This window comes from Tenrec ecaudatus, chromosome 1 (genome assembly GCF_050624435.1).
Source record: "Tenrec ecaudatus isolate mTenEca1 chromosome 1, mTenEca1.hap1, whole genome shotgun sequence".
NCBI lineage: Eukaryota > Metazoa > Chordata > Mammalia > Afrosoricida > Tenrecidae > Tenrec > Tenrec ecaudatus.
Genome location: NC_134530.1, coordinates 236260901 through 236282647, shown reverse-complemented (window position 1 = coordinate 236282647; position 21747 = coordinate 236260901). Strand labels below are relative to the sequence as shown.

At 39.3% G+C, this 21747-nt stretch overlaps 1 protein-coding gene across 1 annotated transcript in view; it reads left to right on the top strand.

The window, feature by feature from the left end:
* Positions 1-21747, top strand: part of USH2A (usherin) — a 987589-nt gene that overhangs the window by 633139 nt on the left and 332703 nt on the right. The window contains exons 39-40 of the mRNA XM_075540576.1: positions 10490-10640; positions 11240-11382. Of these exons, the coding sequence (XP_075396691.1) occupies positions 10490-10640; positions 11240-11382 (294 nt within the window). The remainder of the gene's footprint in view (positions 1-10489; positions 10641-11239; positions 11383-21747) is intronic.

The window sequence follows — 21747 nt, the reverse complement described above, 5'->3', positions numbered from 1 at the left end:
ATTCAGTAGAGGGGAATAAAATCTGTCTTCTCAATAAATGGTACTGGGACAACTGGATTTCCCCTGGAAAAGGAAGGGATTGTACGTGTCCCTCCCATCATAGATGAAAAGTATGGATCAAGGATTTAATAAAAGATTGAAATTTTGAAAGTCTTAGAAGAAAATATAGAGATAGTGTTGGCTTTGGGATGTCATTTTTGACAAATAATTCATATATATATATATCCCTAAGAACATGAACCATAAATGTTAAGGTAGATAAAATGAGCTTCATCAAAATTAAGAGCTTCTGTGCATCAGGGGACTTTACTAAGAAAATTAGAGGGAATCTCCAGAATGGGAGGAAATATTTGGTGAGCATTTATTGGACAAAATTTAATATCCAGAATATATAATAAATTTACACACTCAGCAACAAATTAAGCAAACAAGCAATATTTTGAAATGGATAAAGTCTTGAATAGATATTTCATCAAAGACAGTGTAGAAATGGTCTACAAACACATGGAAAATGTTCAGTATCGTTAGTCACAAAGGAGATTCAAATAAAAGCCACAATAAAAAACCACTTCACTCCTTATAGGATGACTATTATAAAAAATAAAAATTAAAAAGGTTGGGAATAATGAGGAGAAATTGGATCACTTCTCCACTGCTGATGGGAATTTAAAATGGGTCAGCCATTGAGGAAAACAGCTTGTTGTTTCCTACACATATATAAACATAGAATTACTATATGATCTAGCCATTCCAACTCTCAGTAAAATCCTAAACGAATTCAAAGCATGGACTCAAAAACTTACTTATAAGCCAGTGTTAATTGCAGAATCATTCAGACTAATCAAGGGCAGAAACAACCAAGGTGTTCATCCACAAATGAGTGGGTGAAAAAACGTAGTCTAGACATACAATGGAATGTTATTTCAGCCATACAGAGGAATGAAGCTCTGATACATCCTACAGCGTGGGAGAGCCTTGTGAACATGATGCTGAGTGAGATACATCAGTCTTGAGATAAAATATACTGCATGATGCCACTTATATGTAAAATATCTACCCTAGGAAATACCTGGAGAAAGTTTTAAACAGTGGTGACTAATGGGGAAGGAGAGGAAAGAATGGAAATTATTGCTTAAGAGTCACAGTTTCTGATTGGGGTAAAAAAATGGGAAATTGAGAATAGTGATGGTTGGACAGCAGTGTGAACATGATTCGTGTCTGAATTGTACACTCAGTTAGGTGGAAAGTCATTTTTAATTCATTTCTGACATCAGTAAACATACAGCCAAATCCCCGATGGTCATTTAACTTGAACGCACAAGGAGTATTTAATTTAGGTCCATGGCATCATAGTTTTCAATGGGAATTCTCAACATGGGAACACATCCAATTAAGTACAGTTAGATAATGGCTGAGAAATCAGATGACCTGAAACCTAGGAGGAAGTACTCATACCTTTGAACCTTAAGGAGAGAAACAGCGTAGAGGATAGTACTTTACAATTCCTGAAGTTCTAGTGCTTCACGGTCAAAGAGGCTTGGTCTTAGAAAGTAGTAGAACCCAGGTAGGTCTTACATAGTCCAGTGCAATTTGCTGATAACCATATACCCACTGACTAAAAGAAGCCCAATTTATTCCTGCTGCAACCCAATTAACTCCGGTTATTTATTGAGAGTACACCATTTCACATTCACTAGGGCCCAAGGGTGGCAATGTTGACCCTAAGATTTGTAAAAGTAATAGCAGTTGCTAATTCTACATCAGAGAGAGGTTTCCCATCCCAAGGACTGTTCATTAAAGTACAGAGGCAGCTATTTTCCTCCCAGTGATAAAGAACCTCGGAAATGTAGTACTCATTTCCATGGGATGCCTCAGGCAAGAATGCTTTCCATAGTAGGGAGTTACAGCTAGTGACTTTTATCTATACCCGCCTTCCATATTTAAAATGCATTTTAAAAAATTATGATCAAAGGTCGATTCCATTCCATGCCTGTAGAGAGCACTTTGTGGTAGTTACACACTCTGGTGTCAATTTGAGGGGTCAGAGTGAAGGGGTGGAGTCTAGCTTGTCAATCAGGTAGTAGCTTGATGACATCATTTGGAAGCACTAAGGAGATAAATAGCTCGCTGGAGTCTGGACACATGCTCACTCCCTGCAAGATATCACTGTGGAGAAAACAAATGGAGAGAGGCTGATGGAACCAGACCTCTGGAGCCGGAGAAGTCACATGGAGACCCCTGCCAGCGCTGAGATGCTTACAACACCACTGGATCCACAAGACTTCTTGCCCACTGGTCTGTGATCTTGTATTTGGCATAATTGCATGTGTTTCATGAGTCTGAAGAGGACTTTATAGATTTGTATCGGACTTATGGGCTAATATTGGATTTATGGGCTTGATCTAGATTGGGCTGGGAAATTTTCTCAATATTCAACTGCTCTTATATATAAAACTCTTTCTTATACACATATGCGGCTCAAGTAATTTGTTTTGCTAGTCTAGCCAGACTAACACACACTTAATGCTTTAATATATCTCTTTCTCTTAGAAACAAAAAGACATATGGTATTGGAAATCTGTGGGCTTTGATTTGAAGCACTAGCTGCTGAAAATCAAAGACTACAGACTTCAGTATGGCTTACAATTCAATGTAAAGAAGACCAAAATCTTCTCAAATGGACCAAGAGGTAACAATGATATATGAAGAATAGATTGAAGTTGTTAAGATCTTTTTCTTGCTGGGATCCATAATGAATGCTCATAGAAGTAACAATCAAGAGATCAAAAAAAATGGGTCGCAGTCAGTGAATCTGCTGCACAGGACCTCTTTAGAGAATTGAAAAGTAAGGATGTTGTTTTGAGGACTAAGGTGAGCCTGACCCAAGCCCTGGAAGGTTGAATCGCCTCATATGCATGTCAAAGTTGGACCCTGAATAAGGAAGACCAAAAAAGAATTTATGCATGTGGATTGTAGTGTTGGCAAAGAACATTGAAACCACCATGGGATGCTTCGTGCAGTGTGCTGCCCAGAGGCGTGGGTGGCGAGACTTCATCTCACTGTAATTCGAACATGTTGACAGGAGAGCCGGTCCCTGAAGAAGGATGTCATGCTAGCGGGGCAGTGAAAGGAGCTGGACTGACCCAGTGGCTTCAACAATGGGCTCAAGCATGGACTCAGTAGTGAGGAGGGTACAGGACAGGGCAGTGTTTGGGTCTCTTGTACACGGGAATCAATGTGGGTTAGAATCAACCAATGTCACCTAACAACCATATATTTCTTTCTCTTGGGGACGCAAAGACTTACATGTTGTTGGACATCTGTGGACTTTGACTAATCCTGTAGCTCTCACAAATCCACACGAGTAGACCCATGTGGGGTTCCTTGTGGAATGATAAGGAGACAAAATCTCTCCTGTGCTAAAAGGAGAGGGAAATACTATTTAATTACGTAAGTTGGAAAAATATATCAGGAGTAGCTTATTCAATACTGCAAATAACTTTCCTTTAAACGTATTTCATATTCTACATTAGGAATGATTTGCTATAACAGGCTGTGTGTGTGTGCATGTGTGTTGTAGAATTAAGAGCAATGCTTTTGTATTTTAATAGGCATGGTTTAAACTCTCTCTTTGTCAATTATCAGTGTTGTGATTTGGAGTAAAACTTGTAACTCCTCCGAGTACTTGACTCTTCATAGTACAGTGAAATCACACTATCATTCTAAGGGCTGGAAACAATTATGTTAAAGAACTTGGCACAGATTATGTATTCCAAAAGTGAGCTCTTAGTAAGGGTCTATTTTGAGAACATTAACTATTCTTTAACCTACTTGTTACTATTTAATTCTGCTGTGTGTGCATCCTTGTGCTCAAGGTTGACTGTCCATTTGTTAGCACATCTGTATATTCCTCATAATTAATATCTGTTTTAATGACATATGGTTTAGTGACTGGAAATTGAGACTTGCCTTCTGTTTCCAATTTGTTCATGACTCAGTGACTCAATCTATGCATCTGAACTTTAGTTTTCTATTCTGGAAACTAGAATTAACAAACTGAAACCTGTCCATAGCTAGACATTTTAAAACATGAAAAGGAAATGCGTGAGTCAAACTTTTGAATCTATGCCAGGCACTGAACTGTGCAGTAAGGAGGCATAAAAATAAAAGGCCATAGTTTCTCTTAGGTTTATCAGGGAAAGATAAATGAGGATGCCAGAAATCTAATCTCTGAAGTGGGGGAGTCGTCTGCGAAGAGCGGGAGTCAGATTCCACGGGACCCCAGCTGGAAACATCACAGCTGAGTGGAATGCGCACAGGAGGGGCTGATGGGAACACCAGCCACTGGAATTAGGCTGAGAGCATGGTTAACCCAGATGAGCTCATCTGACAGCCCCCCAATAGCAATGCCATGTAAAGACACGGTCCTTGGAAAGGCAAGGTTTAATGCACATCTGGATTTGAGGGTCTACTTCCGGAATCCCCCAAAGTACTTACAACTCTCGTATGTGTATGCATTGCACTTACTACCGTTATCCGAGTCACATCTTACCTCTGCATTAAATATCAAGTGTATGGCCTTATCCCCTTTAACAATTATCTCCTGTTTACCTATCCTGTCCTTCCCTTTCTCCCAGCCTGCTGCATACCAATATTCAATAGCTTGAGCACAGAACTGGACCTACCATAAAACTATAAGTTTCTGTTATATGTTGAAGCAGCATTGTATTCCACTAGATTGCAATTCACAGGCACACACAAAGGTCACTGCAGCAGGAACAGCCATGTTAAAGTGCTGTGAGAAGGAAATTGGGACATGGGGGGGATGCCAATTAGAGGCCTTTCCCCCCGTAACTCGGTCTTCTAGTTCTTAAGTCTCAGTAATCACCAACTTTTTGTCAGATGGAAAAGGGACCTCTGTTGCTTCCTTTTTAATATATATTTCTTATGGTTTTATTGACATATAATTCATATATTTGATGATTTAATGGTTTAAAAATATTTTTAAAGTTGTACAATCATCACCATAATTACTTTTAGAATGTAGTCTTCATTCTTATACTCATTATTATTCACTTCCCCATTACCCCAAGCCTCCCCTGCCATCACCCTGAGACTATTAATCCAGTTACTAAATTTATAGATTTATCTATCCTGGATTTCATATAAATGAAAAGTACCCAAGACAGCAAAAAACAAAATTAAACACAAACAAAAATAGCAAAATAAAACAGAGGAAAAATCTATAGTTTTCTGTAACTCATCATGAAGAAAAGGTTTGTAGTAGGTATACATCATTTTCTGTTTTGATCTGTTTTTCTTTCTTTTACATAGAGAAAAGTTCACATGCATGCATCATTTAAAAGTTTGATAATACCTTATATTCAAAAAGTATACCATATAAATGAGTCCAATTCCTGATTAAATTTATTGCTTAATCATTTGTATTCATTTTGCCTTAGAAGGAAGGTTACATTTGAAATTTTTTTAATGTCTTCCTTTGAATTTATAGATCAGGGTGGCTGTTTTATTCAGTCCCCTTGTAGAATTAGTATTTACTGGACAAGATGTGTTGATTCAGGAGGTTGTCTGTGGAGTGCTTGCCCCATGAGGGTCATATTAAACTCGAGAGAAGCTTTTCGAGCAACATAGCATCTCGAGGCAATATATCACGCTGATAGATACACGACTCTTGTGTTAAGAAACCAGGGGTGGAATTATGGCTGCTTCCCAGTTATTGCTTTGGTGCTAAGGAGCCTCTGTGGAATAGGTCTAGGATAAAAGGGGTTAAACAGAGGGAAGGAACAGTTTCTGGGACTTGGTGTTGCAGAAAGTGTACAAGATGAAGAATTATATGTAGTTGCTGATGACCCTGTTTGGAAATATTTTGCAACTTTAAATAATCAACAGTTGTCATTTTAACAGAGCACTGGTTACAGTGTCACTCAGATGAGAACCCATGATATTTGACTCACATGGAGCCTACTTTAGGGTTCTTCTCTGTTCTTTCTTTATAGCACAACAATAGTTTGAACCCACAGATGGATTTCTGTGTGCGTAGTAAGAATACACGTGGTTAACATTGATGACTGGTCAAAACTGATTTTCACTCAGAATCTGAATCATCGATGGGATTATCAGGCAAAATGTAGAAAGGGGGTAAGGTTGTATATAGGAGTGCTATATCTTATATGCACATTGTACTTAACTTTTCACCCATGCTTTTGCAGTATTGTTTTATGTGTGTGCATTTGTTATAAATCAATTAAAGATATATATATCAAATAAGAAATGACCAATGCAAAAGCTATTTGAGTTCACAGAGAAAATTTCAATGCCTAGTATATAGTTATGAGTGTCCTATAACTCAAAGGTTAAAAGTTAACTATTGATTGATAGTTGACCTGATCAGTAATTTTATTTCATTTCTTGCATGTCTCTGTTCTACCAATTGAAAAAAAAATCTCATACCACTAACCCTCTTTCAAGCTGCCCACTAACCCTCACACAGGGCACAAGACTGGTGCCTTTGCCTTTATTTTGTTCTCTGAGAGCATAGACACCCCTGGAGGGTGCTGCTATGGTCTCATCAACCTATTTATACATCTTCTTGGATGGGAACACTCAATCTCTCCATTCACTTTGCCACTTTGCCATGATGGGTGGCTCTCCCTCCTGTATGCATAGCCAGCTGCTCTCCATGTAGGCCACTGCCACTCCATGTAGGCCTTCTGCCACATGAGGATTGGATGCTGACATGCATTTTCTCTTAGGAATCTTTCTGAATCCTAAACAATCATTTCATCCCATTCCTACTAGATCATACCAGTAAACCTGCTACCACATCACCCATTGTCAGAAATCTTTGCTTTGGTACCCTATTTTCTACACACCATTAGGACAAGATTCCTGAGGTCTATATGTTCATTCTGTCCAGGCACTCCCCTCCAATTCCCTTAGCAGCTTTCTCGAATTGGACCGCCGCCCTCATCTCTGCACTGCACCTATTCTTGGCAGGCTCAGCAAACACTTCCACATCAACAAACGCAACAAACACAGTCTTCTTAGTTACAATCTCAGTAACATCTGACACCGTTTATTCATATATATATTATATATAATATACATGTATATATTATATATATATTCTTTACTTGGTTCCCAGGATGCTCTTTTTTCTTTGTTTTATTTCCCCCTCCTCCACTGACCGCTCCCTGGTTTTGTTTATTTCTGTAGCATCTTCCTCCTGATAGCAAATTTTGTTGGATCATAGGACTCAGTTCTTAGACATCTTCTCTGATCTGGCTACACTTACTCCCTATGTTATCTCATCAGGTCTCCATCTTTAAATATAAAATCACAACTCATCTCTGCACTGCATCCTAATATCTTCCTTAAGACACATAATGATATATAAGGTACAACTTATGAAAAAGAACTCTGTATCCCATCATAATGTATTTCTCTCCTTATTGTCGCTCATCTCAGTAATGGCACCACCATGAATGGTGGTGCCTTTGGTTCTGTTCTCCATGCGCTCCACAATCAAAGGAACAGCACCTTCACTTTTATTACTGGAAGGTAAATCAGTTCCAGCCGCTCGTCTGTCAACTGTACTGTGGCGGCTTGCAGGCTGCTCTGGTGCTCAAAGCCATTGCACCGGTACTTGGCACCCAGCGTGGACGGTTCCACCAGAGCTTCCAGACTACGAACAGCCCACGAAGAAGAAACAGCCTGGCCACTCTGAGGAAACCTTATGAGGAGCAGCAGACCATTTTCAGGTCTTGACAACCGCATGAGTAGCAGTGGACCACTGTCAGCTGGAAGATGGCCCCTAAAGTCGGAAGGCACTCACATTATGACGGAGGAAGAGCTGTCTTCTCAAAGCAGAGTCCGTGACCATGAGGAGGATGGAATAAAGCCCTCATGGCCTCCCATCCAAATTACTGTTCTCTCTTCTTCTAGCATGCGCATGGCCACCTTCCTCACTTCATCTCCATTTCTGCCCAGTGCTCACCTTATGATCTTTCTATAATATCTAAATTATTATCCAGTAATTAAAATTGTATTTTTGTCATTTTCTCTCCTCTTACCTTGCTTGATTTTTCTCAAGGCATTAGTTGACATCTGGTGTCATTGTATCTGTTATTTTCTTATGGCCTGCTTCTTCTATAGAAATGTAAGCTCCTCAAGGCTGAGCAAGGAATCCCAGTTATGCCATGGGGGAAGCATTGGACTGCTCACCCAAGGTCATCAACTTAACCCCACCAGCCTCTCCTGGGAGAAAACTGCTCCCATAAAGTTCGAGACTCAGAACTGCCATGGAACAGTGTTCTCCGATAGGGGACCTATGAATGGGAGTGGACTCAAAGGCAGTGGGTCAGACAAGGGCTAGATTTTCCTCAGTGTCGTTAACCCTACACATTGACGCCATAGCAATGCAAAGAATAGATGCCTATTGAAAGAATTAGAGAACTCTTGACTTAAAACATTTAAAACTGATTGGTAAAGCATGTATCCCAGTGTTTCCCATCTTATTGATGGTCATGTAGTCCCTTAGTTTACAAATAAGGTCTCCTGAAAATCAGAATACATAAAATGTATGTACATGAAAGATATGACCAAAATGAGCTCTGATATTTCAGTTGACTCTTCTTCACCAGGGGCCCCTAGAAATTCTTGGTCATTAGGAATTTATGTTAGAATAAGTAGAATGTTCCTAACAAATTAAATTTCATCCATACCTTAATTTTTCTAAGGGAAATTAAAATCAACAAATACCCCTATTGAATCAATTCTGCCTCTTGGTGACCCTAAGGGACAGGGTAGAACTTCACCTGCACATTTTTAAGACTGTAACTCTTTATGGCAATACTAAGCCTCTTTTTTCTCTCAAAGAGCAGCTAGTGGTTTTGAACTGCTGGCCTTGTGGTCCTATACCACCAGGGCTCAAACAGAACTGTGTGTGTGTGTATCTTAAATATGTAGTATATAAATAGCAGTAACTAGAGGCACAACTGGTAGTAAAGAGGCTCTATATTTGGAAGCTAATGGAAATAGTGACCATTTGATCAAGCTCAGAATTTCCATGAAAAAAAAAACAGGTATCTTTTCCCATAAATATTACAGTGTAAAAAGCTGTAAAAGTTCTCCTCTGTTATATAGACTCATGATGAGTCAAAATCAAGCCAACAGCACAGGGTTTAACAACAATATTAGCTAATAATTACTTAAATAATCACCATGCCCCCGTAAGGCATTATACTGTCTCACAACAATCATAATGGAAATTTATTATCCAATTATAAAGGTAAAAAATAATTTCAGGTCATTAGATGATTTTTTATCTAAAACATAAAGCTTTATTCAACTTCAGAATATGTGCTATTGATTTTCTGACTCGTTTTAGAACAAATGCTAAGCAGCTAGATTTGCTCAAGTTAGATCACTTGAAGAAGTTAATTCGATAATCAGAGTCTCTTGTCACTTAAAAAATTACAGTAGGAATTAGTTTCATTCTTACTGTTGACTTGATAGAACCACTCAAATATAATACGACATGATAAAAAGCAATTTTTCTGAATTCGGGACAGATTTTCAAGAGGTGCAACTAGTGTAGGAAAAGTCACAAATACGCCCTACCTTGTAGCATACTCAAACAAAGACGGGAAATATAAGAAGTAGCAACTGACTAAATAAAACACATGGAAAAAGGTATACCATACCCACTGCCATCTAGTGGGTTCAGGATAATAAAGCCTCTATAGAACAGAGTTGAACTGCCCCATAGGTGTCTATGCACAACAGGCTCAATCCATCATTTGCTGATTTTTAGAAACAGATCACAAAGCCTTTCTGGCTAGCCTGTCTTTGTTTGATACCTCCACCTAAACCTCTTGAATGTCACAGCCACATGGAAGACGCCACTAACAGATAACTGGTGGCTGTGCTTGGTGGCTGTGTCTGAGGAACAGGGACCAGGAACTGATCCTGGCTTTCCTGAGTGGAAGTTGAGAATTCCACCATAATGCCATGACTTGCTTTATTGGGTATTGATCTGATTCAGATGACAATGGCTGATAAAGCCGGGAAGAATGTCAGATCTGGCCCATTTCAATATGAGTCTGCTCAGTCTGTTGAACAAAGTATTAATTTTAAAAGATACTTTAATATTTGCTTCACTAAATCCCCTACCTGTTTTCAATTAGGTAAGCAGAAGTACAGGTGGAATGTGCTGCATATTAATTTGTCTTGCTGCTTGGTGGGGAGGGACGACCAGTTAAGAGTAAAAGAAGAATGTGATCGTGCTGAAATGAACAATAAGGAAGTACAGGGGTTCAGGAATGAAAATGTTAAATTAAATGGACTATGTTTAACACTGCTGTTGATCCTGAGGAAGAGTTTTTCCAGTATATGGAGCATTTCAGTTCTGCCCAGCATATGTTCTCTACAGTTTTCTCTGCTCTAATTCATCTGTGGTTGTCGACAGCTCCAGATGGCCTGCTGCCTCCCAGGCTCTCATCTGCCACTCCAACCAGTCTTCAGGTCGTCTGGTCTACACCAGCTCGTAACAATGCTCCCGGCGCTCCCAGATACCAGCTCCAGATGAGACCTGGCCGCTCCACCGATGAATTACTAGAGTGAGCATCCCATCTATCCATCGTGCAAACTGTTAGCTGGGGTTCCGTGCAAATCTAATTTGCATCACCTTACTTTTGTGAAGAATAGGTCAGTTTTCAGTTGTAAAGAATATACCGGTAGGTCACCTTTTGAAGTATTGACAAACAAGAACACCACACAAAGACACACAGCTAACAACCTGGGGGAAATTATTGGGCTTGTAGATACAGCTTCTTTTAAAAAAATTAGATAGCATCTCAGATAAGGTTTCTTGATACTTAATGGTGCACAAGTACATGGACTAAATAGAGATATATTTAAGCCCGATGGAAAGCTATGTGATCTGTGTCTAGAAAGCTATAATATTTAGAAAAATTTCACATGACTACTAGTATCAGCACTTCAGAATGCAGGCTTTTCTATAAAGATAAGATGACAAAACCTTAGCCAAATAAATGGTCCTTTATTTTTTTTAATGGGGATGCCATTCCATGGCACAGCATTGTAACCCTTAAGTGTATGTTAGCATTTGGTGAAAAGGCTTTGCAAGTATTTTTATTTATCATCCTCTCTCTTTCTATGTTTATAACTTTCAAATCAACATTTCTTCCCACGATAGGTTATTTTCTAGTCCTTCTGCGTCATTGAGCTATGAAGTGAGAGATCTCCAACCGTTCACAGAGTATGAGTTTCGGCTGGTTGCCTCCAACGGATTTGGCAGTGCACATAGTTCTTGGATTCCATTCATGACCATGGAGGACAGTAAGTGCTCTGAACAATACACGACCAAAGGGCCACCACACCGGGGAGTCCTAGATGGCTTCAATTTCCCCAAAGCCAAGAAATGAGCCTCTCCACTTCCTTGACCTTTAGCACCATAATTATGGAGGGAGATAGAGGAAAAAGTGGTCTGGGAAGGTCAGACCTGAAGACAGGATAGGCTATGGCCCCATTCTACCTTTCCAGGTGCATCTGGGTACCCCACCCCGCAGGAGAAAAGCTGTCACTCTTTGCTCTATGAGCAGATGTTACAGTGCTTGCTCTTTTGAAGGAATCCTAAGGGTGCAACATGAAATATGGACCTCACATCATGAAGATGCTTAAAGTGTCTTTATAGAGTGTCTTTATGTCGTTTCCATTGGACCTTTACGTGAACAAGCCATACACAGCAATAGCATAAAATCTGGTTGTGATGATTCTACGTGTATTATAAAAGATAGATTCAAAGTCACTACAATTAAGTCAATTCCAATCATAGTGACCCTTGTGTCTGTTTCTGAGACAGTAACTGCTTCTGAGAGTAGGAAGCCCGGCCTTTCTCCCTCAGAACAGATGGTGATTTCAAAGTGCAGACCATGCAGGTCACAGCCCAACATGTACCCACTATGCCACTAGGAGTCTTTAAGGATAGGTTAATGCTGTCTTATTCAACCAATAAGGATTGTCTTTCAGGCTTTCATTGAAGAGCTGCATTTGGTTACAAATTTTTTTCAAGATTGTATACATAAAATAAATGCATGATTGTGATATTTGGTTTCATTAAAATTACCTCTATGGAGGAATATATCTTTTTTCGAAGCTAGAAATTGAATTCAAAATATAAAAATGGAATAGGAACAGTGTATCTATGCATAAGGAGGCTTTAGGGTTAATTTTTTTCAAGTCTTTTAAACAAGGATCACTTAAAATATTTTGCTCTGTTGGCCAATTATCAGGCTGCCTCTATATCCAATAAGGCCCTGAGTGGCTTTCAAAAGGCAGGACATTAATCAAAAGGCATGGTCTTTTAAATATATATATATATATATATATATATATATATAAATTCTAGATTAAATAGATATATTTTTATATAACATCAGGTTGTTTTGTGAAGATACAACATCAAATGAGACATAATGAACTTTTTACCTTTTTAAGAATGGGTTTTGCTTTCAAAAATTGCATAGATAGAAGAAGAATGTGTAATATTAACCCTTTCTTCCACAGTGGCCAACTTACTCCCTGGGATCCAGATGGACACTTTAGGGCAGGACCATCTAGTCATTGTGTTTCCACAGTGTCACTTGGTATGCTGTATATAATAGCACTCAAGTCCAGCACGCGTTAATGGACCACTCAAGATGGAGCAAATGTTTCAAGTGGTAGCCCGGTTACTATAAGCTTGATGTTTCATGTCCCAAAAGCACTTTGGAAGAAAGGTCTGCTGATCAGCTTCTAAAAGATCATTGCCCTGAGAATTCTCTAGGACACAGTTATTTTCGGATATTGATGTGATCAACCTGAGTCAGAACCATTCAACATCAACTTGCTTGAGATATCTGTACTTTTTTTAAGGAAAATATCACATACACTCAGGACTCTAACACTGTGGTCGCCAGCTGTAATGCAGATGCATGAACTGAAGAGTTTGTATTCAAGATGAGGATTTTCTTTTTAAGAAATGTAATTTTAAACAACTGAAGATAAAGTTTTTTAATCTCCTACTTAGCTATAGGAACATGTTTGGTGCTACTCAATAAGGGTTTACTAAAAATACTTATTCAACCCACTGCAGAAGTGAATGGCTCCACTCCATAGAATATCAAGTTGAAGCAGCAAGAAAGACCCACCTAATTTTAGAACCTGCACTATCCATTCCTACAGAAAAAGGGCAACACTTAGAGTCCCTTGGTAGTAATCTGGCATGGTTGTTATTGTGTGAGTACCATGATCTTTTATCTACAGGCTAGACGGTGGTATGAAGGCATATAAAGAAAGTCTGAAACACTGAAAAGAACCAATTAGCACAGTATTCTTTGCTGAGCAACTTATCTTTAATTGTTGTCAGGAGTTGCAGTAGAGTTGATTTGCACTCTGGGAGACCCATGGGTACAATGTAGAACTGCCCCATCAGGTGCCAAAGATGTGATCTTTGGGATCAGTCTAGTCTTCCCAGGCATCTTTGGCTGGATTCAAGCTGTCGGCCTTTGGGCTACTAGTTGCACACTCAATCATTTGAACTACAAAGGCCACTAAAGAAAATCTTACAGACTGGTGAGTATGCGATTGGAATCTTCATACACACCCTCCTTTTTGTGATTTGAGATCCCTGGGTTTGAGGTGGGCATTTTTAACCCTTCTTCTTCAGCAGATAGAAATTAGTTACACTTGATCACATAGAATGCATCAACTCAAGAAACTCAACCCTCATTTTTATTTCAATAAACCAGGTACCATCAAGTGAGTTCTGATTCAGGTGAGCTCACTGATTCAGAGTAGAACTCTGGTTCCCAGTGGCTGAGTTTTCAAAAGTAGATCCTCAGACCTTTCTTCTGAGGTGCCTCTGGATAGACATGAACAGCCAACCTTTCCGTCAGCAGCCGAACCCTTGTCCATTTGTATCTCCCGGAGCCTCCTTTACTTACACACTTTCTCTCAAGGCTGATGGACATGTCCTTCCTGTTACATTGCATGTGCTCTGTCTTCATCCACGTTAGTAAGGAGCCCGTTCGTGAAAGTAGTGCAAGCTCACCCCTGAGACGGAGTGACAGTGTGCTCTCTATTTTGGGTGTCAGTGGAGATGGATGCCAAATCTAAGAGGATGTGCAATTGAGTTGACAAAGACTGAATGATTGGCAGTGGGCACAAGCAGTTTTTCTGTCAAGACTTGAAAGTGTTTCTTATAAAACTACCCACACTGACAGCTCTACGCCAAAAATGCACTTTGCACTTGATCCTGACCAGCACCTTCTGCTCACCAAAGTGCAATTTCCAATGTAGAAATTTCACATATCATCTTACAGATTAAAACGGAGATGTCACCTCATGCCCACATTTGAATTTCACACCATCAGCAGGCACCTTTCTGCATCAACCACAGCCCTGAAACTTCCCTGCCCCCAAATAGGTCATCCATGGAAATATGTTTAGTTTGATATCTCAGACAGTGATTTACATCAAGCCTGTGACGCAGCTGAAACTATAGGAGAGGTCCAGGCGGGAAAGGAGCTACAGCCAGAGACACAAATATCTGGGTAAAAGGGGAAATTCTCAGGAATGGGGGAAAAAGGGACTGTCAGGAATTTTAATAGATTTTCCCCCAAATAATTTGTCATTTATATCTGTGTGCCACCAATATCCATTTCCATGCATTTTTTAAAATCTCATGTGCTGATGCCAAATACTAAAAATACACATTTCCTATGAATATTTTAAATCCTGTTAAATGTATGTTAATAAAAGATGGTTATTGCCGCCAACTTGGTCAGGGTAGTGTTCAACTATTTGCAACCAGATAAATACAAACAACTTATGGTTTGCTTATTTATTTATTTATTTTAGTAGCTGATAGACGTCTGAGCACCTGGCAGGCCTGTGTGTTGCAAAAGAAGACATTAAATTGTGTCAGATTCAACCGCAGGTGATTGACAGAATGAAGACCCTAACCTCGCAGTTGAACTTTTGGATATGCATTGCTCCTGATGAGATTGCTGTTCCCTTTATCTGTCTGCAAATATTTCACAGTATGCCCATGTAGAAATGGTGGTTGGTTTGGAAGGGATATTTCTTTAAATCTCAGTGCCCATGCGAGCATATCGTATTGCTTATTGTGTCAAATACAAGATTGTCTACTTTCCTCTAAAATTTGGGTTTCCTAGACCAACAGGAGTCATTGCATCTGTTTCTCTCAAGGTTTTTCAGATAACATGAGTGAAATACAGCACCTCTGATTATTTTCCTCATTTGACTGGCAAGCATATATGACATATAAAAGCACTTAGATCGCCTTATAAAATTGTTTTCTGAAAACCATTCTCTTACTTGCAGACAACAGCAAAAAACCTGAGCTGGAAGAAGACTATTTAGTTGTCACATAATTTTTAAAGAGATCTTTCAAGATTTGATCATTCCTCAAATTTGTTAATAACAGTTCCATGTTTATATGTTAGGCACTAATCTAAGAGATGTTAATAAATACAAATTATGGGTTTTGTGTGTTCCCCCCCTGTGGATTTACTTAGACAGTGTTTTAATGTGTTAATTACTTTGCTAACAGGCTGATTGTTTATAATTTTTGATTAAAGTATGCTAAGACATAGAAAGATAAATTGAATTACCTGCACGGTGAAATTGAGGTGCTACTAAATTTAAGCACGACTGTGTTCACACATTGCATTAGATCTCACTGTTTGTTTGTTCCGTGCTTATAATTGCACTGTGAAAAAGGGAAGGGGCAATGAGAGAAATGATTCGAGTACTTGGGTTCCCTGATGCAATTTTCTCCTCAGCAGCTTTCCTTCATCTTTTAAAAATATTCTATTGTGTTTTGAAGAAAAATATTTACAGTAAATTAGGTTTCAAATGAACATATTTTATACGACTTGTTCCATGATGTTGGTAACATTTTTCACACCATGTCAGCATCCTCATTATTCCCCTTCTGCTTGTTCTGTTTCTATTGATCTAGCTTCCCTTCCTTCCTTACCTTTTCCTCTTTGCTTGGGGGTAAATGTTGACCTTTATTCTTTTTTTTCTTCAGAGTTTGAAGTTTGCTTACTTTTTTCTCTCATACTGTCCAGGACTTTTTGTTGTCATTCAGTCTCAATAGCTGGGCACTATCTAGTTCTTCTAATCCCTGGCTAAAAGTTATGGTCTTGTTGAGGCTGTTATTTTTTGTGGACTGATATTTCCTTTGAGTCTTGGTTTTCTTTCATATACTATTGTTTCAAATGTGTAGAAATGAAAAGTCATATCTTAGATGGCCGCCCATAAGTGTTTAAGGCCCCAAATGCTACTCATTCAACTAGGGTGTGGAGCATTAACTTTGTAAATGTTATGTCAATTGATTAGGCTATCCCACAAGACTATGGTCCTAAACCTTTTGATCCAGCAAACCAATTCATGAGTTGTTTGGATTTATCTAGTAAATCTCTGTGATTGTGCATATGTATTTACAGATATGCCACACACAACAACACACATTAACATATGGCCACAGATATACTTATACCTGTACATGCATGTGCTCACATATTTATGCTCTCCTCTATCACACAACAAGTGTTTCTCAGGAAATGTTTCCAAAAGTTACCCCATTTTCCTGTGTACTTAGTGTTTTCACTTACCTTGGCTAAGTTTTCAGTCTTGAACTTTGTTTAAATATCCCCTGCTCCATCATAAAAAAGTGATAATTATCTTCTATCTAGAAAGTTAGTTCCCCTCCTTTGACCTCCCAGGTAAGCATCTCTCTCTTCCCAGGTAAACCTTCAAGAATGTTTCTTTCTCTGTGTAGATTTATTTGTGGCTTTCTATGATAAGTTGTGTTTTCATTGGTTCCTACTGACAGGGAACCTGTTCAACAGAGAACAAATCTGTCTTGGAAGAAGTACAGCCAGAATGCTCCTTGCAAGGGAGGGTGGAAAGGCACAGTCTCACATATTTAGGGGAGAGACCTAGAGAAAGTCTTCAGGCTTGGTAAAGAAGGGAGTCAATGATAACAAAGAAAACTTTCAATGAGATGGTTTGACACAGTAACTCCAGAAGGAGCTGAACACACACACACACACACACACACACACACACACACACACATACACACACGTGGAGATGGTGCCTGACCTGTATATGTGCAAGATTCAGTGAACTTCTTGGGTGGGAATGTTAATTTTCCTGATATTTGGGAGGTTTCCCGCCATTATACATTCAAAAAGTCTGTGTGTGCATTCTATCTCTTCTTCTGGAATTCTTATTCCTATTGTGTGCAAAGTACTCCTCTTTACAGTGTCCCACGTAACTGATACTTTGTTTTGCTTCATGCTTTTCTATGATTGTTCTTCAAACTAGTTATCACAGATGTGTCCTCTATTTCACAGGTTCTTTCTTCCATGGATTTGATTCCACTCTCGTTGCTTACATTAAAGTATTCATTGCTGATATTTTATTATTAATCTTGTGGCATTGTTTTTATCGTTATTGTTCTGTTTGGCTTCTAATTTTTTCGTTTTTCAGTTTGTTTTCCTCATTTCTTTAGTTTCTATCTGTGTTTTCCTTGATGCCTTCAAGAAGGTTAGTTGCATCTCTTTACAATTCTTCATCAGATAGTTCTATTGCCATTTCTTCCCAGTAAGGTTTTCTATTACTTTATCTTACCCATCTGATCCTGTTTATTCACACACTTTTCCAGCACCTGCTATCTCCAAGGTGTTAAAGTGAGTGCAAGTGGGAGAAGGGGTGGCCAAAGCCCCTTCACTATCCTTACGGGACCATGTGATTCTTCCATATTGGTGCTAGAATTTAGTGTGTCCTCTGGTGGTCAGGCCCAGTTGGTGTAGTGGTTATGCTTGGGTAGTTAACAACAAGGTCAACAGTTTGAAACTAACAGCTGCTCCTTGGGAAAAAGACAGGCTTTCTGCTCTCAAGTGAAGGAGTGCCTGTCTCTTGGAAACTCACAGGGTCAGTTCTTCTCTGTCCTACATGGTTGCCATGTTGCCAGTATTGCCTCCACGGCAGTGAGTTTGGGTTTTGGCTGTATAGTGCTCAGTAGTGTGAGTGGTGATTGTACATTGGGCTGTTAACCACAAATGCAGCAGTTGAAAGCCACCTATGACTCCACAGGAAAAATGGAAGCTTTCTACTCCTGTAAAGAGTTAAGGTCTTGGAAACTCCCTGGGGCCTGATAAGGCTGCTACGAGTTGGAAATGACTCAACAGTGGTGAGTTTGGTTTAGTTTCCGTTTGGGTGGTCAGAGAGAGAGGATACCTTCATAGACACTTAGAGGGAGTGCTTCCCCATAGCTTCCTAAGAGCTTCCTCAACACAAAGCAGCCTTCTGTGTGTTATAAATAGCATCTCAGTAGGGGGATGGGGATCAAGGAGCTTCAGTGCATGTGTAGTAGACCTGTCTAACTGTCTGGGTGTGAAGTATATGACATTACAGCCAGGTGGGTATGAAGGCACTAGGATCATCTACTTATTTGTCATAGGAACAGATAGCACCTGTCCGGAGGTGATAAGTATTGTTTGTACAGCCACCTCTGAACATGGAAGAGCTCTTGCCAAACACTGGAATATGATGAGTGCTGTAGGTGTGTATCATATGGGCTAGAAAACTCGAGCTGTCAGTCTCTAGAAACACATGGCATGGAAGATCACACCAAAAGTCATGGGTAAAAGTGAAAACCAGCTATCACCAAGGTAACTCAAGCAGGAAGGGTGATGCATATGTAATGTTGTCCATCAGCCTAGTGTGTGGAAATGGATACTGTTGATCACGTGGTGGGCAGTGTAGCAGGTGGGAAGATGGGGTATGTGCACCATTGGTCACTAGAGGTGTGGAGCACCAGCAGGTTGCACTGCATTCTATCAGTCCATGGGACTCGTGTGTGTGTGTGTGTGTGTGTGTGTGTGTGTGTGCGCAGGCAGTGTTGTTGCTGGCAGGGTATGAATACCATTGGCCATCTGCCTGGAGGCACAAGAGTGTAGGCTAGGAATTTCTGGGCAGAAAGGTATAGCAGGTGTGTGCAGCACGTTACTGCTGGGTGCAGTGGAGTGGAGGTGGATGCATAGCACTGGTCACTAGAAAGGCAGAGGATGGGGAGGAACATGCTGTATAGTCACCAGCAGGAGTGAACCATAATCCCCCACTTAATATGGTCATAGTTTAGGACTGGGCATTAACCAAATACTAGAGGTGGACAATGGATAGGTGTCCAGAGCTTGATATTTCCAGCTGCCATTCAATGAATCCTCACTACTGTAATGACCAGAAATGATGCATGATAAATGATGATAAGTAGTTTGTCCCCATTTTCTGGCTCCCTTCTGCTACTGGATCTTTGATGCTTTTACCCACCTTCTTGCACTTTTTGTCCTCAGATTCAGCGTATGCTCTGTCTATCTTGTTTTACTCCAGATTGGTCTACACAATCTCTCTCTCTCTCTTATTGAGAATTCAATGCTTTAATTATATTCAATTGGTGAAAATACATCCTGCATATTAGATATTTACATTATGATTCATAGCAATATCAAAATTACAGTTATGAAGTAGCAACAAAAATAATTTTATGGTTGGGGTCACCACAACATGAAGAACTGTATTAAAGGGTCACAGCATTAGGAAGGTTGAGAACCACTGGTCTAAATCAATCTGCCAACTATCCATCTGATTCAACGTTAGTGGTCTTAAATAATGAATTACAATGACCTCGGCTAGCTGAAAACCATGTTTGATTTCAAAATGAAGATAAGAGAATATGGAAAATTCTAAAAGTAAAACAAAACAAAAACCTGATCCTTTGTCTCAAAACCAACAGCAAAGGTGAAATACTCAGTCTTTGTAATAGAGAAAGGAAATAAAAGAAACTATGAAATCTGATAAGTTGGGCAAGATAATTCTACAGGAGGGTTTCCAAATCCTGTAATAGGTGCATTTGTGTCCTTAATAGTATTTAAATTTTATAACTAACCCTGCATTGCAAATATATCTTTTATGATGTGTGTGTGGTAGAAGTTAAAGTCTCAACCTGCATCCTTAAGATAGGAGTGTTCTATCAAAGAGAAAGATAGGAACATTCTAAAGTGAGGGTAGAATGTATTTATGGCCATAGAGTTTGTTTTGTTTAATGAATAAATATAAACTACAAATTTAAGTACTTCTGCAAGATGATTTTTTTCCTCCCCATTCCCAATACCTTTCCCACTTGTTTCACATATTAACCTCTGATGCTAGCAGCCATATCCTTTCACACAGGTACCTCTTTTTTTTGTTTGTTTGTTTTAACAATTTATTGGGGCTGATACAATTCTTTTCACAGTTCATACATATACATACATCAATTGTATAAAGCACATCTGTACAGTCTTTGCCCTAATCATTTTTTTCTCTTTTCTTCTTTTACATTTTATTAGGGACTCAAACAACTCTTACCACAATCCCATACATATACATACATCAATTGTATAAAGCACATCCATACATTCCCTGCCCCAATCATTCTCAAGGCATTTGCTCTCCACTTAAGCCCCTTGCATCAGGTCCTCTTCCCCCCCCCCTCCCTCCCTATTCCCCCCTCCCTCATATGCCCTTGGTAATTTATACCTCGTTATTTTGTCATATCTTGCCCTATCCGGAGTCACCCTTCCCCCCTTCTCTGCTGTCCCTCTCCCAGGGAAGAGGTCACATGTGGATCCTTGTAATCAGTTCCCCCTTTCCAACCCACTCACCCTCCACTCTCCCAGCATCGTCCCTCACACCCTTGGTCCTGAAGGTATCATCCACCCTGGATTCCCTGTACCTCCAACCCTCATATGTACCAGTGTACAGCCTCTGTCCTACCCAGCCCTGCAAGGTAGAATTCGGATCATGGTAGTTGGGGGGAGGAAGCATCCAGGATCTGGGGGAAAGCTGTGTTCTTCATCGATACTACCTCACAACGGGTACCTCTTTTGCCTATAACTGAAGATCCATGATAAAAAGTAATATATTTTGAAGAAAAATGTTATCTAGAGGGCAAGGTGGCTCTCTGTGAATATCACTATACATTTTGTTTTCTACTCCATTGACATTTCCTCCAAATTCTTGTGTCTTCAGGATTGTTTTTAAAATCAATTTTTATTGTTATTTTTAAATTTTGTTTTTGTATACTTAGATTAAAAGGATGTAATTTAAGCTAAAATTGATTAATAGAAAATACTCATAAAAGATTTATCGATTGATGTAAAATTGCATCTGCCTTACCTCCACTTTTCTTTTGAGCTCTCAATTTTACATTAGGTGCAGAACGCACACTGCGTTTCAAATTTCCATTGTCGACAACTGAGTGAGAAGTAAAAGAAATGAGAAATAAGGCTTGTTCTACTCTTGTCTACATTTAATCTAGGAAATAATTTTTAAAACTATTTCATAAGATACCTGTTTGTCATTTCTTCAAATGTATTGAGTGCCTATTGTGAGTAAGGCTTTCAGACAAGGACTTTATGCCCATTCTCTCACTTATCCAGAGATGAAAATTGCACTAAACAATTTTCAAAAATTAGAATGAGCAATATAATCAAATATTAATTGCCACACTGATATTTAAGGGCATGCTTAGTTTAAGTGTATCATATCTTAAACTGATGGAGTATCTAATCACCTGAAAACTAG